The sequence below is a fragment of the Actinia tenebrosa genome, unplaced genomic scaffold, assembly GCF_029948245.1.
Source record: "Actinia tenebrosa isolate PJP-AT-01 unplaced genomic scaffold, QUT_ActTen_1.0 PGA_scaffold1__47_contigs__length_23844297, whole genome shotgun sequence".
NCBI lineage: Eukaryota > Metazoa > Cnidaria > Anthozoa > Actiniaria > Actiniidae > Actinia > Actinia tenebrosa.
In genome coordinates this window covers 9,192,322-9,206,652 of record NW_028292578.1, presented here as the reverse complement: position 1 = coordinate 9,206,652, position 14,331 = coordinate 9,192,322, and the positions used below count along the sequence as shown (strand labels likewise).

Here is a 14,331-nt window from a genome sequence, read left to right as displayed (position 1 = left end):
TATCGAAAATATCAATTTGTGTTTGGCGATGCTCCTGGGGCATTAGAGAGCTCTTTAGGCTACAGACAGACAAACATATGCATCTTTTGCATGTTTTATAACAGATAATAAGTGGGGAAAAAATTATGATTCTCGTGAAATTATTAATTGAAGTGATATCATAGGTGGGGAGGCTAGATTGAAAAATTGTTTTATTCATTCCGTTTCATTTCAGTTCCAGTGTTCTTTTTGTTTTTGTTTTTCTGAAAAAAAATTACAGACAATAGCCTTTCTCGGCCATTTGATCATATCGCCGCTAGTGAAATGTTAGCGAACGTACATATCATAAAAGCGTCCTCTCGAGTCATCCAGTTGCCAAACATGATTAATCCCATACATTGAAGTGTTTCACAAGAGCAAATAGAAAATCATAATAGTCTTATTACTATATATTATTGATATACTTAACTAAAATTATTACGAAACTCGACATCATATGTATTTGTCACTCTATAACTAATAGAAAACTAAGGCCCGATCCATACGTCGCGCCTTTCATGTGCCGAACCTAATAGTATCTATTTGGCACATGAAAGGCTCGACGTATGAATCAACTAACTATCCTGAAAATCATATTTCTCGAAATCGTATAAAGCGATTTCTTTCCGTTTTTCAGAAGGACTAGTGGAATAGTAACTCAACACTATGATCCCCAAAAAAGCTTTTCCCAAGTTCAGAAAGGAAAGGTTTCGATCACATAATTGTGTCGACCCAAATAGGATATTAGGTTCGGCACATAAAAGCGCGACGTATGAATCGGGCCTAAGCTTTCATTCACATCCTGGATTGACTATGTAAGCAGCACCCCTCCCTGATGAAAATTATGGATCCACCTAGCAGGCGGGCAACAAGACAAAAGTGGTCTTTATACGATGCCTTATGGTACAGAATTCTTGACACGTGAAGAGGGGATAACTTGTCATTTAGCAAAAATGTTTGCTCTCTTTATAGGATGGGAAATGCATGGGAGGTAGTTCTTGCTTCTTCTCACTGTTTTGACCAGTAAAAAAATAATGGCAATGTAGCATTTGAAAAGCTTTTTGCTTCTTGTACCTTGCCAAACCAGACATGGATCCTTGATTCACGTTTTTGTGCATGAAAACCCCTCCCATATGTTGAAGGGCGGAGATGCTCGTCGTATCTTTCATGAGTACACGAATAGAGAATCTGGAATCTTTTAGGGTGTCTAAAAGATTTTTGGGCAATTTCAATATAAGCTGTTATCTTTTATGGTAATTTTTAAGATAATAAAATATTACATAACAATAGCGCGATGACAACTTTACGTGTTTGAAGTTCACGTCTTTGGAACTATTAAAATCTAAAAGTTATAATTTTTATTTAAGGTATCAGGCCGGTTACCCGTAGCGACCATTGTGCATTCAACTCTTAATAGCGCAAAACCTTTTAATCAAAACCTCAACAAAGGATACATTTTCTGAAAGCTGAATAAATGTAGAAAGTATTCCTTTTTTCCCTTTTGTAAAATATATTCATCATTTTAAGTTAGGGCGAATTATTCAAATTTTCATTATGGCATATTAGCAGAGTTCGATGAAAGCCGGTAATGATGGGAAACCAATGCTTATTGCCTTTACGAGATCACAAGACATCACTTGTCAAAAGTGTGTCTCCGGTTTTTTGATTAATTGCCCCTTTGCTGTTTTATACGCTCTTAAAGTTATGACGATGCTACGTCACTGGTATACAAGCCAAAGTCCGCGATAACTTAGGAAATAAAACAAAAAATCAAAAATCGGAGACACTCTTTGTAAGAACAACTATGCAATATGATTTCTCCAAAATTTCAGTTAAATCGGTCAAATTTCCTTTGACATAGGACTCAAAATGTACCGAACGCAAAATGCGAGAGAAATGCTAAAATGTTTCTGACATTGTTGACACAAACCGTATTTCCTTTATTACTTGCTATCAAAATTAACTGTCGAAATTTTGTATGGGGAAAATCGAAGACTATTATATATTCAATTGTAAAATGTAAAAATGTAAAAATCGACACTCATGAGCAATTTTGGGGTACCGGGCCATGATACTTTAATAATAACAACTCTGATAACAACTGGTATCTTTTAGGGGTAGAAATCGTATGCTGTCACTCCCACCTGTTTAAGATTCAGGCATCTTGTAGGGGTCATTTTGGAAAATTCCGACTAGCATCCCACCCGTTATCACCAAGAAACACCCCCCCCCCCCCCTCTCCCGGCCCCCTACTTCAACTGTCACAAAATTCAGAGTTTCGGCTTGCCCTTACCCTACCCCTTTACTCTAAGCCCAATCCCTAATCATATCTCTTACCTTAACCTTAGCTTAGGATATTTTTTTTAAACATTAAGAACAAATTTCATATACCTCTATATATTATGCTTTTTTGTGGTATTAACTGCTTTCTCTTACAACCATCAAAATCATTGAAAATATCAAATATAAAGTGGAACTAAAGGACTATGCAATAATTATCAAAAGGGGAATTCTAAAATCCCCAGATTGGACTTAAAATGGAATACCCACCATAAATGGAATACCCACCATAAATGGAATACCCACCATAAATGGAATACCCACCATAAATGGAATACCCACCATAAATGTAGTAAAAATCAATCGTAAATGTAATAACCAATTATTGGCATAAGGATGGAAGTGCAAGAAACAGCTGTTAAGGCAGGCTTGTCACGTGATTGTGGGATTGTTTTGAGAAAAGATGATGAAATAGTCCTAAAACAAATAAATAAATAAAATTTTAAATCCATTATCGAAATTTTGCAAAACTTTTGATTTATCTTGAAAAGGCATTTCAAAATCGTCGAAAACTTATACCTTTCCGAGTGGAGACTGGGGCGAGTCAGATAGAAATCGCATTTCTTTATTCAAAAAAGAGAAAAAAGTGAAAATTAGCTTTGAACATGTTTCTTTTTTAGTTTCCGAAAGACAAATGTCTAAGATTCGTTAGTTCCATGCCTTTAGCTACATGCGCAGCAAAATGCGCAGTGCAAAACAATGGAATTACATAGGTAATTCCCTTGAAAGAAACTTTGCCAATAACTTTGTCCCGAAACTTTGCATGGAAATTAATTATGCAGGTCATTTTTTCTTCTAGTATTATATGTATGGAAACTACTATTCCTTATAGGGAAATCACTAAGATATGAAGGAACTAGGCTATGAAGGCATTTAAATACTAATATGCATTTATGCATTTTTCTTGTCTTGGCTAAATCTACCCGGCCATCCCAATATTTGTAGAGCTTCCTGAGAACTCTCCCTATTTATAATAATACGAGCTGTCCAATTTTGCAATTTTTGGAGGCGCTGGCTCTTTCCAGCTGAGAGTTCCCCCCAAACTGTATCTGTATAATGAAGTATTGGCAATATCAAGCTATTATATACACATTTGGACGCTTTTACTGTTAAACAAGATCTTATGCGAGAAAGCAAACCTAATCGTTTGTAACCTTTTTGCACATTGCATCAACGTGTACATTCCAATTTCAACTTTCATCTAAATAGATTCCCAAATACTTAAATTCTAAGACTCTATCAACGTTCTTTCCTTGAAGCTGGATTCTAAGTTCTGCTCCTTGTAATCTTTGCCTTGTACCAAAAAGCATCAATTTGGTCTTGCTTGGATTTAGTATTAATCTGCTGCTTGTCATCCAATTCTCCAATCTCTTCAAATCTTGCTGGAGAGTTTCTTCTACAACACTTGCGTCAGCCCCAGAGGTGTATATCACTGTATCATCTGCATACATACCAATATGTTATTTCTGTACACATTGAGGCAAGTCGCTAATGAACAGGACAAACAGTATAGGCCCAAGTATTGACCCTTGAGGTACACCGTAATCGATATGAAAGATGGATGAAAGTTCCTTTCCATAATTAACTCTTTGTGTACGAGTGGTGAGATAGTCACAGTACCATTCTAGACCACTTTCTCTCACACCATAGTGTTCTAACTTGTGGAGAAGGCATTGATGATCTACAACGGAAGAACAGAAATAGGTCTGTAGTTATTTTCGTTATTCTTCTTTCCTGATTTGAATATTGGGGTAACTTTTGTTAGCCACAATATCTTCCATGTTGCTCATAAAAGTAGGAATGTCATAGTATGGTGGTCTATAAAAGGCAACAATAAGGGCTATTCTATTCTCAACTATTCTCATCAAAATATTTCAAAATTTATACGATAATCTTTCCTTCATATTGTGATATATAATTGTGAGCATTGCATTTATCAAAAACCTGAAATAAAAAAATGGGGATCACCATTATCGTTTTTGATTTATCTTGAAAAAACATATCAAAATAGTCGAAAATTTACACTTTTCCGAGACTGGGGCGAGTCAGATAAAAATCGCAATTCCTCTACCCAAAAAAGAGAATAAAGTGAAATTTGGTTTTGAACGTGTTTCTTATTTAGTTTTCGAAAGAAAAATGCCTAAACTTTGTTAGTTCCATGCTTTTAGCTACATGCGCAGAAAAATACGCAGTGCAAAACAAGGGAATTACCTTATTGTGACTGCCTACTTTTGGAAATTGTTTTAAACTTTTCTTAAAACATCGATTTTCCGAGTTGAAATTTAATGCTGATTCCAAATCTGGAAAGAAAAATAGGGTGTCCCGAGCTCGTTTTCGAGATAATCAGCATTTAATGGGAGCCTACGCACGCGCTTTTTGAGCAAAATTGCGCAGGTAGTACTGGGTTACATGTTACCAGTAGCAGGCATGAACCTGACCTGATATACATTCTTATTAAATCGTGGTTTGATGTTATTCTTCAGTCGCGTTCTCCTGAACATTTGCACAGTCCAGTGCATACCAAGTTAGCCTTCTTACATTTACAACATCCCTTGCAAACTGTTTTACATCCACAGCGAATCAACTCCTGACAGGTGTCCTTGACTTGTTGTAGAGTTGTCCAAAGTGGAGTCCAGGACTTTCTAACTTGCTTCCATCCCCAATTAGATGGGCATGGAATTCCAGGCTGTGTATATACTCACCATAAATGTAATAACAACCATAAATGTAGTAAAAACCATAAATTAGCTCATAGATCTAATAAACTCATAAGCAACGGTAAAAGCAATCTACTGTACTCTTAGACGCACTTGTTAATAAAAGACGAATAAATATGTTTGAATGTATTTTGGGACAAAGTCTAAGATTTCACTTCCAAAAGTGGTAGGTAACGAGGAACACGACACCTCCCACCTAAATCGGGTATCACATCCCTTAATGGGGTATAGTATATTATCCTTAGCAAATAAAGGAATTGCATAGTCTTCTTCCAGCAAAATATATAGATCTTAAAGCTCGTTTTTGTTATTAATAATTTAGTAACATGCTATTTGGAGGCTTGCCTCCAAGCACTCACTGATAGCATGGGAAAGTTGTTGGTGAATTAAATACCAATATAAAGTTAATAGAGTATTCTATGGAATACAATTTCTATCTTTGGGAATTGGTACTGCATATATATTCCCATAAGTATCGTTTCAAAAGAAAATTAAAGAATTCACTACTAACTTAAATTAAAGAAATGCGAAATGCAAAATCAGATTTCCTCCTACCCTCCCTCCCTCCCTCCATCAATCCATCCATTCATCCATCCATCTATCGTATCATTCCGATCGCTTGTTCGTTCGTTCGTTTCATGAGGTCGATTGTTTGTGAGGTATATGAGACTTGTGAATCTGTAGTTTTCAAACGAAAACTTATTTTGCAAATAATCAACATCCACATATTTTGGGTATTCTTTTATTTGCAACAATAACTGTACATGCCTTCTTGCTACTTGTGTCGTTGACTACGCAGATGCGAAAGAAGCTTTTTTTTTTTTCTCGCGGTGCCTCTGGGGACAATTTTAATACTGCATAGTGCAAACGTATCTAATTATAACTTTATGATTTACTATAATTGTTACAGTAATTGTAATATTGAAGGCAGTTTTGAATTTGCATGTACTCACTAGTCAATGGAAACTACCCACCTGCACTAACGGAATCCTGGGACAGGGCATAAATTTAATTAAATTAAATCCTCGTTCATGCGGCGTTAATTCCCCGTCGTCCTATCTGGGCATTATAACAATTAAATTTACATTTCAAACTCTCATACAGGAACATTGGGATACTGCAAAGTCAGGGTCGATATAAAATTGAGAAAAATGTCACCATTTCCTTTCCACTGACGCCACATTCTGTCATCAAGATAGGATTGAAGATCCTCCTTGCAAATTCCTTTCCTTTCCTTTACACCACATTTCAATGTGTTCCACGCAGATTCTATCTCTTGTGTATGTACTCCTGTTACTGGGTCGACAAAATTTAACGAGTGGTTGACCACGCGATGTCTGCTAACAATATTTGGCAGGTGATTTGTTATACCATCGTAAGCCCCCCAGTCGTCTGTATGAAGTTCGCTTCCTGGTAAAAGGCATTTCTGTATGATCGGAAGCAACGTTGCTCGGTCCCTCTTTTGGACCACTTCAAAATATCCACGAACTGGTGTGTAGGCCGTTGAAACTATGCCGAAAACCCAGCCGTCATTGTTTGGTCGCCTTCCTCTGTTGTACTATCAAAGGAAAACGATATGAAAAAATAATATACACTAATGTGAAATCTAAAAAAAAATATATATCACTCATATAAAGAAAGAAAAAGTTCATGCGGATTTGAATTTTTTGTAATACCTTGCGTTTGTGATGGAATTTACTTTCATCGCACTTTAATACGCAAGTTGCACCACCAAAGGGCGTGATGGGATATGCTGCCAAATCTTCCGTGCAGATGTCCTCCAATTTTCTGAAGATTAGAGATACCAGGTTATGTGGAAGTTCAATTGCTCTGCTGGTTCTTTTACGACTGTGATCCTCACTCCAAAAATATATGAGAAGAAGGACTACAGCAAGCGGAGTTTTTGGAAATTCGCCAAAAAAACTGTTGGTCCGCAAACTCTTTTTCTTCTTACACGCGGAGCACCTCCTAAAAAATACAACCTTAATATATCACTAATTACAGTGTATCTAAGCATTATGGAGGTGCATATCAATAGCAAGAACGAAGAAAGTTTGATTAATACGAGAGAAAAAAAACAAAAAGACAACATAAGACATAAGACATTATCAGATATCAATGAGTATGAATGAATATATGATAAAGGGAGAGAAATTAGCTAGCAACAGAGTAAGGATTCGAGTTGGGATTCTTGGTTTTAGCCAATCATTTGTTTAGAATTACCAAGCATTTCTTTTGACTAAAAGATTCACTTCGTATACGTAATTGATTTATCTGTACATAATGCTGTGAATTATTAATGATTGAAATTAACACAATCCCGAAAAAATCTATTTATGATCTTGTTTATGCAATATGATAAGTAAACATTATTCACGTTCAATGAATTAGCTATTTTTGTTTATTCATTTATTCATGCATACATTTAATCCGCCATTCATTTATATGTCCCATGAAATCATAGGACAGATAGATGATATTACATGGGCAGCGCGCGAATGTACAGTTTATCTTCGAGTGTTGCAAGGATTTTCAGAGATGAACGATCAGACGCACCATATAGCCATCTCGTGGATATTTATGCCTGATCACAGAGATTTTATGAAAGAAATGTGTATTACATATAGCAGATTCGTAAGTATCATATCAGTTGATTCAACAGACCAAGGCGGAGCATAGCAGAATGTGGTTTAATAAATGAGTTTTTAACTTGGTTTTTAGCTGTTGTTGTTCTTGTATTTTGATCTCTTGAGTGTACGTGACCTTTCCCTATAGCGGCTTTTCCCAAGTAATTAAAATCCCTGATCTCCCATTGTGATGCGTTACTTTTACTCCAAATGCATAAAAGTTATACTCAGTGTTCGGGGTTTGTATAATTCGAGTAGCCCACAGCTAGTGTATGGAATGATTTTAATATGTATTACGTATACAACAAACTGTATGCTGGTAATGTTTTATGCAAAAGAACTGCATGGTTATAATATCCAATAATATTTGTTCCAATATGGAATCCCAACTCAAATCCCAAATCGAATTCTTACTCAAATCCTTACTCTAATCCTAACTCAAAACCCAGCTGGAATCCCAACTCGGATAGTCATATTCCACTGAATAAGGGCAACTATAAGTGGTTAAACTATAATTCATCGAGTTCTCACCATTGATAACTGTCAACATGACATTCACTTCTTCTAACCAAGTCCATATTATGGCTGCAGTCACCACAAAACAACGGATTAGCAATGAGACCGTAATTTTGAAGCCAGTTTATAATATTAATTTTCGGAGCATTTTTAAGTAACATCAGTTGATTGAGAGATCTATCCATTTTTTGTCGAGAGCTGTCACATTTCGCTAGGTAAACTAGGTCGGTCGGAAATAGTTGAAGCGTAAATAAAACACCAGGAATGAATGGGCCAATCACAGTATTGTTCTTGGAAGTTGGTTGTCGGATTACAGTTTTAACACCGCAGTATCTTGCTTCAAACAACAGGCAACAGGGAAAGGTCACTTTTTGACGTGTTACTACTCATATATTTTTAAATATAAGAAGATTGTAATAGAAGTTTTGTTGGTCAAGCGTTGTCTCAATAGTTTTAAAGATTCATGAAGATTAAAATTGAATATTAATTTCATATGATTTATTTTTAAAGTAATAGTTCTCTCGACGGCGGTTTGAAGGTGACCGAATATTTATAGATTTTTACCCATGGTCCGACGCGGGTTGTGTATGACCTCGGCACCCGAGTCGTATTCTCCCCGTTGTGCGATGGCCGTGCCAGGAGCTGCTGGAATGCCAGAGTGAATGTTCAAAGTCTTTTCTGCGCAGTAAGCAATCTACCTAAAGTCTTCAAATAATGGTAGGCAAAAACATAAATAAATTTATTCAAGTTTAACCCGAAACGAAACCTAAGTATTATCGTATCGCTCGTTTAACATTGATACGAAATATAATATACAAAATGTCTACGCACTCGAGTTGCTTTAGCTCACGTTCATCTAAACAAGAGAAATCTCTTTCACTTTCTTGTTTACAACCATGGTGGCTTTGAAGTTCCAAACAAAGTTATATCTTTTTCACTTACCTATTTACAACTATGTTTGTTGAAGTGCGACCTTGGAAGTAATTTCAAAGACGGTGAATCAATATATATATATATATATATACAGGGATATTTTAGGCTGAATTACGTATTTGTAATTAATTTTTTAGGGGAATGGGGTAAAAGAATTCTAATTTAGTCTAAGATCTCACTTTAGATCTTTAGATATAGTGTATATAATGGGCGAGCGCGCGAATATAGATATACTAGAATTGATCTCAAAATTCCTATTCATATATCAAATCGCACGAGAGTACAATTTGGAATTTAATAGGTATCAGTAAAGTTTTCAAATGAGTTCTTGTGAGTGGATATGGACTTTCAAAGCGTTACGAGTATCTATTGGTTCCTAAATTATAAAGGTAACTAACAACAAACATGCATACATACATACATACATACATAGTGGGCGTGTTGTATCAGATATACAACCACGAGGGGTATCCGAGTGATTGTATATCTGATACAACACGGACGCGACACGTCGGACACGTCTAGGTTAGTTCCTTTGTGTTTCACTTAAATTTTCAACATTAATGTGAATTTGGCCACGAAAATTCAATTTAAAGTTTATGCAATGAACACAGTTTTGTATCAGATTTACAACGCTCTTCACGGGCGTGAATTCCGTTGTATTTTGCCATGAATTATTAATGAGTTTGATAAACATACTTACCTACCTACCTATCTACATACATGTACATAAAATATATAATAATTTACAATCCATTAAAACTATATACATATATTATAATTATCAGATTTACATACGAAAACTTAATCAAGAAAAAAACTGCTAAGTAATAAAGCACTATAATTATGTTTGTTTATGCTTTCACTTTATTAGATTAATTCTCATAACAAATTTGACTCCTGGACAGAGGTTATTCTTGAGATTCTGTACATCAATCTCATAACACAAAACAGTTTCATGTATTTACTCTATGCCGGATGGCAAAGACACATCACAACGTCAACTGTCCATAATCGTCAGGTGGACGTCCCCTTTCTAATAAGCCACTAGTGCAAAACCTTAAAGGCCTGGTACTCGCTAGTGGCAAACATATAAGTAAATGGGGATTTGGTACAGTTTAAACCATCAGGTGTTTAAAATGAAAAAAAAAAAAAAAAATCAGTATCAGTATCAGTAAAAGTATGTTATATATGTTGCGTGTGCTTCCTGTCTACAATGTTTGTGAACTTTAACATTGACTGACTGTTTTTGATGAGGACATGTAACTGGGATAACTTATTTCCATTCTATTTACTAATATGTTTACTGTGCACCTTTTTTTAAGCAGAAGATCTTAAGTTGAATACATTCAAAATCCAACCATACTAAGGTGGGTGGAAATCATAATATAACAATGGATGAACTTGTTGATTTTAAATGCTGTTATACTAAAAATTTTTAATGTTTTAAACTTTCAACAAGGGGATCGCTGACTTTCAACAAGGGGATCGCTGACTTGCAACAAGGGGATCGCTGACTTTCAACAAGGGGATCGCTGACTTTCAACAAGGGGATCGCTGACTTTCAACAAGGGGATCGCTGACTTTCAACAAGGGGATCGCTGACTTGCAACAAGGGGATCGCTGACTTGCAACAAGGGGATCGCTGACTTGCAACAAGGGGATCGCTGACTTGCAACAAGGGGATCGCTGACTTGCAACAAGGGGATCGCTGACTTGCAACAAGGGGATCGCTGACTTGCAACTCAGAGGTCTAGCCTTCCTACTAAAATACAATTGTAATGACCTTGCATATGAAGGTGTAGGTCATTACAAATGCATCTTGTTGGGAAGGCTAGAACTCTGCGTTGTGGGAAGGCTTGAACTCTGCGTTGTGGGAAGGCTTGAACTCTGAGTTGTGGGTAGGCTAGAACTCTGAGTTGTGGGAAGGCTTGAACTTTGAGTTGTGGGAAGGCTTGAACTCTGAGTTGTGGGAAGGCTTGAACTCTGAGTTGTGGGAAGGCTTGAACTTTGAGTTGTGGGAAGGCTTGAACTTTGAGTTGTGGGAAGGCTTGAACTCTGAGTTGTGGGAAGGCTAGAACTCTGAGTTGTGGGAAGGCTGGAACTCTGAGTTGTGGGAAGGCTTGAACTTTGAGTTGTGGGAAGGCTTGAACTCTGAGTTGTGGGAAGGCTAGAACTCTGAGTTGTGGAAAGGCTGGAACTCTGAGTTGTGGGAAGGCTTGAACTCTGAGTTGTGGGAAGGCTATAACTCTGAGTTGTGGGAAGGCTATAACTCTGAATTTTTTGAGTTGTGGAAGTTTGACTTTCTTCGTATTTAGAAAGGCATACTTCCACTTGAATTTTGTTTTTGATTACAGGACAGGAAATAAATAATACATCAACAGAGCTAACGTGTGATGAAGTGTCGTTGAATCCAAAAAGCGCATAATAATACATAAATTATGTATTGTTGGTAGGCTTTGGGAAGGTACTTTTGTAGTCTTTTAAATTGGTATGCAATTTATGCTAAAATGCCAAATATAATTTCCAACTGCTATGCAAAAATTTCTAAAGTTTATTCATTTACATGCCATTATCTGCTAAGGTTAAGTTATGGGGGGAAATTGAATTCAGTTAACAAGAAAAAAAAAACTAAAATAATAATGCTAAAAGGGTAAAATATAGACTGTTAAGAAATGAAAAAAAGTTATTGACGTTTCGGATGCTATTCCTTAGTCAGAGTAAAAGAAAAGGATGTGGTAGAAAGGAGTGTTTATAAGATAGAATAAGACAAAAGAAACCATTGAGAACAAGGTAGACAACAAAACAAAAACAAATATCAAAAATACAAAAGAATGGGTATTAGTTGAAAGGAAAGCGTTCATTAATCCCGTTGGGACTAAGAGTGCCTTGTGACTTTTTCTTCTTCTAGGGAATCCTGCACCAACAATGAAGACAGCTTTAATTCACATTTATTTTATTCAGGAAAGTTCAAAAGCATGTATAGTTTAAACAATTTTTTTATGTCTGAAACTGTAGTTAAAAATAAAAAAATGGAAATTATCAATTTTTGTTTAATATCTGAAGCGTCATGTAATATTTATAAAAGTGATATGTAACAAAATATGAAAAATAAAAGAGAGTTACATATAAATATGGATAGTCTGACTCGTGTTTGTCTGAATCGTGTATAAATGTAAAGAAAGAAAACGGAATTATAAAATGCATCTTATATATATGTATAAAGGAATTTGAGTTTTTCTTGGTTTCGTTTATGATTTTCATTCTTTTTCTTTCAAGCTTCATTTGCTAATTGTTTTTAGACCTAGTTGAATGTATTCCAGCTAGATGATTTAATTTCTTTATCTGCATAAAGTGATATACATATAGTCCGAACATCATAGACTCGGGTAATCGAAACAGTTGCGGTTTACAAAGCATTCGAGAGAGCAACTATTTATGAAAAAATTATAAAAAACATCAAAGACAGCTTGGAATGGGTACGGCACGCGCTTCATATGTCATACCAAACTTTCGCTGATGCATCTACGACGCTCGATCATTCGAACGACGCACGTTCACCCTACACGACGCTCGTTCACTCAACATCGTCCGGACCGGACATGAGCCATACGGATACGACGCTCGTTCAATGAATCGTACACGATTTGATAAACGAGCGTCGTATCCGTATGGACGTGCGTCGTTTACCAGAAACAATGAATGATCCATGATGATTATCTTAGTAAAGCACTTTAAATACATATTCAGTTGTGACAGCAGACGGATCCCAGCAGACAAGACGTTGCGTGACCTTTGCGTAGTGACGTCAAAAGCTCCTACGTGGCGACTGAGTCTGATAAAGACCACAGCTTTGTTCATTTGTACCACAGAAAAACCGCAATTGAGTATCAACGTAACTACTATGGCATTTTTTCAGCGTGTGTAGTTTCTCATTGACTTAAACTTCAAAAGTACACATTGAACTGCGCGCGATGGACGTAATAAAGACCACGTTTTTTATTTAGCTTTTTGTAATCACAAGAAACATTGCTGAACCAACACCCCACCCACACCACCTACAGTGTGCTACAATGGCACCTTGGTTTGTGCATCTTGCTTGATACACCTTCGCCACTGCTACTTACCTAAGCATTAGACCACAGGTAACCCATACATTATCACTCTAAAAGTATGTGAAACATTTTATTTGCCACAAATCAGTCTTGAGAGCAATACGAAAAACGAAATAGTGAAAAATCGGGAAATCAATGTGCGGAAATTTGTTATAGAAGTGTCCGCTAAGATAAAAATATGACAACGAAATAAAAGTTGTATTAACAAGTTTTACATCAAGTCCTTGAAACTGATTCTTTTTGGTGTTCTGTCATGTTCAAACGAACGTACGCAGGCAGGATCAGGTCGTGGTCTTAGCAACCATCAGGAAGTATTCCCTGTAGAATGGGTACTTTGGTCCTGGTGGGATATTACTCAAATCCACCTCTAGTGGAGTAATATCAAAGGTCTTGCCAAACAGACTTCTCAGAAGTGGTTCAGGGACATGGGTGGGATGGCTGTCCTTCCCTGGGTCTTCTGGGAAGACGTTGTTTTCGATCATTATACATCCACTTGGACGGAGTAGAGACAGTAGTTTATCAGCATATCGGCTGCCACGGTCGTCTACGTGCAATCCAATAGCTGATAATGAGCCCCTGTCCCAAATAGCGTCAAACGTTCCTCCTAAGATGATGGGAGTCACTTTAAACACATCCATTCGATAGATTGAGATATCCTTGCTCTTGTCAAGCGATGAATAATACTTGATGCCATCGGGATCTAAGGTTTTCACATCGTAGGATACACTATTTTCCTTGAAAAACTCTAGAATTGCTTCTTCAACTGCTTCGAGCCCAACTACTTGAAATCCCTTCTCGGCCAACCAAATCATATCCACCGTCTTTCCACACAAGGGTACAAAGATTCTTGCCTTGGCCGAAGGGGTCTTCTCTTTAGGCAGTAGTTTTTTATAATGCTGCTCCAAGCAAGGTTGTACGTAGTTTATATGCCATGGGGTGTGCCCTTCAGCCCAATTTTCACCCCATTCGCTATCAAAGTCGGTATGGCTCGTCATGTTGCTAATCAAATAATCAAATAATTATCAAACATAGGGAGCCCAACTCGAGAAGTAGGACAACGTTACC

At 36.7% G+C, this 14,331-nt stretch overlaps 2 protein-coding genes and 1 long non-coding RNA gene across 3 annotated transcripts; 1 reads left to right on the top strand and 2 right to left on the bottom strand.

Moving 5' to 3' along the window:
- Positions 1 to 5,922: 5,922 nt before the first annotated feature.
- Positions 5,923 to 8,417, bottom strand: LOC148909821 (uncharacterized). The gene is made up of 3 exons (XM_089033028.1): positions 8,234 to 8,417; positions 6,752 to 7,043; positions 5,923 to 6,633 (listed from the first exon to the last, which is right to left on the bottom strand). The coding sequence occupies exons 1-3, from the start codon at positions 8,401 to 8,403 to the stop codon at positions 6,172 to 6,174; spliced, it is 924 nt and encodes a 307-aa protein (XP_088889154.1). The 5' UTR covers positions 8,404 to 8,417; the 3' UTR covers positions 5,923 to 6,171.
- A 386-nt stretch (positions 8,418 to 8,803) lies between these two features.
- Positions 8,804 to 12,284, top strand: LOC148909820 (uncharacterized). Its single transcript, XR_016120309.1, has 4 exons — positions 8,804 to 8,935; positions 10,480 to 10,521; positions 11,509 to 11,618; positions 12,063 to 12,284. It is a non-coding gene; the product is annotated as an uncharacterized LOC148909820 (long non-coding RNA).
- Positions 12,285 to 13,132: 848 nt separating this feature from the next.
- LOC116304076 (thiopurine S-methyltransferase) lies at positions 13,133 to 14,286 on the bottom strand. Its single transcript, XM_031713728.2, has one exon. It carries the CDS (start codon positions 14,259 to 14,261, stop codon positions 13,548 to 13,550), a length of 714 nt encoding a protein of 237 aa, XP_031569588.2. The 5' UTR covers positions 14,262 to 14,286; the 3' UTR covers positions 13,133 to 13,547.
- Positions 14,287 to 14,331: the final 45 nt, after the last annotated feature.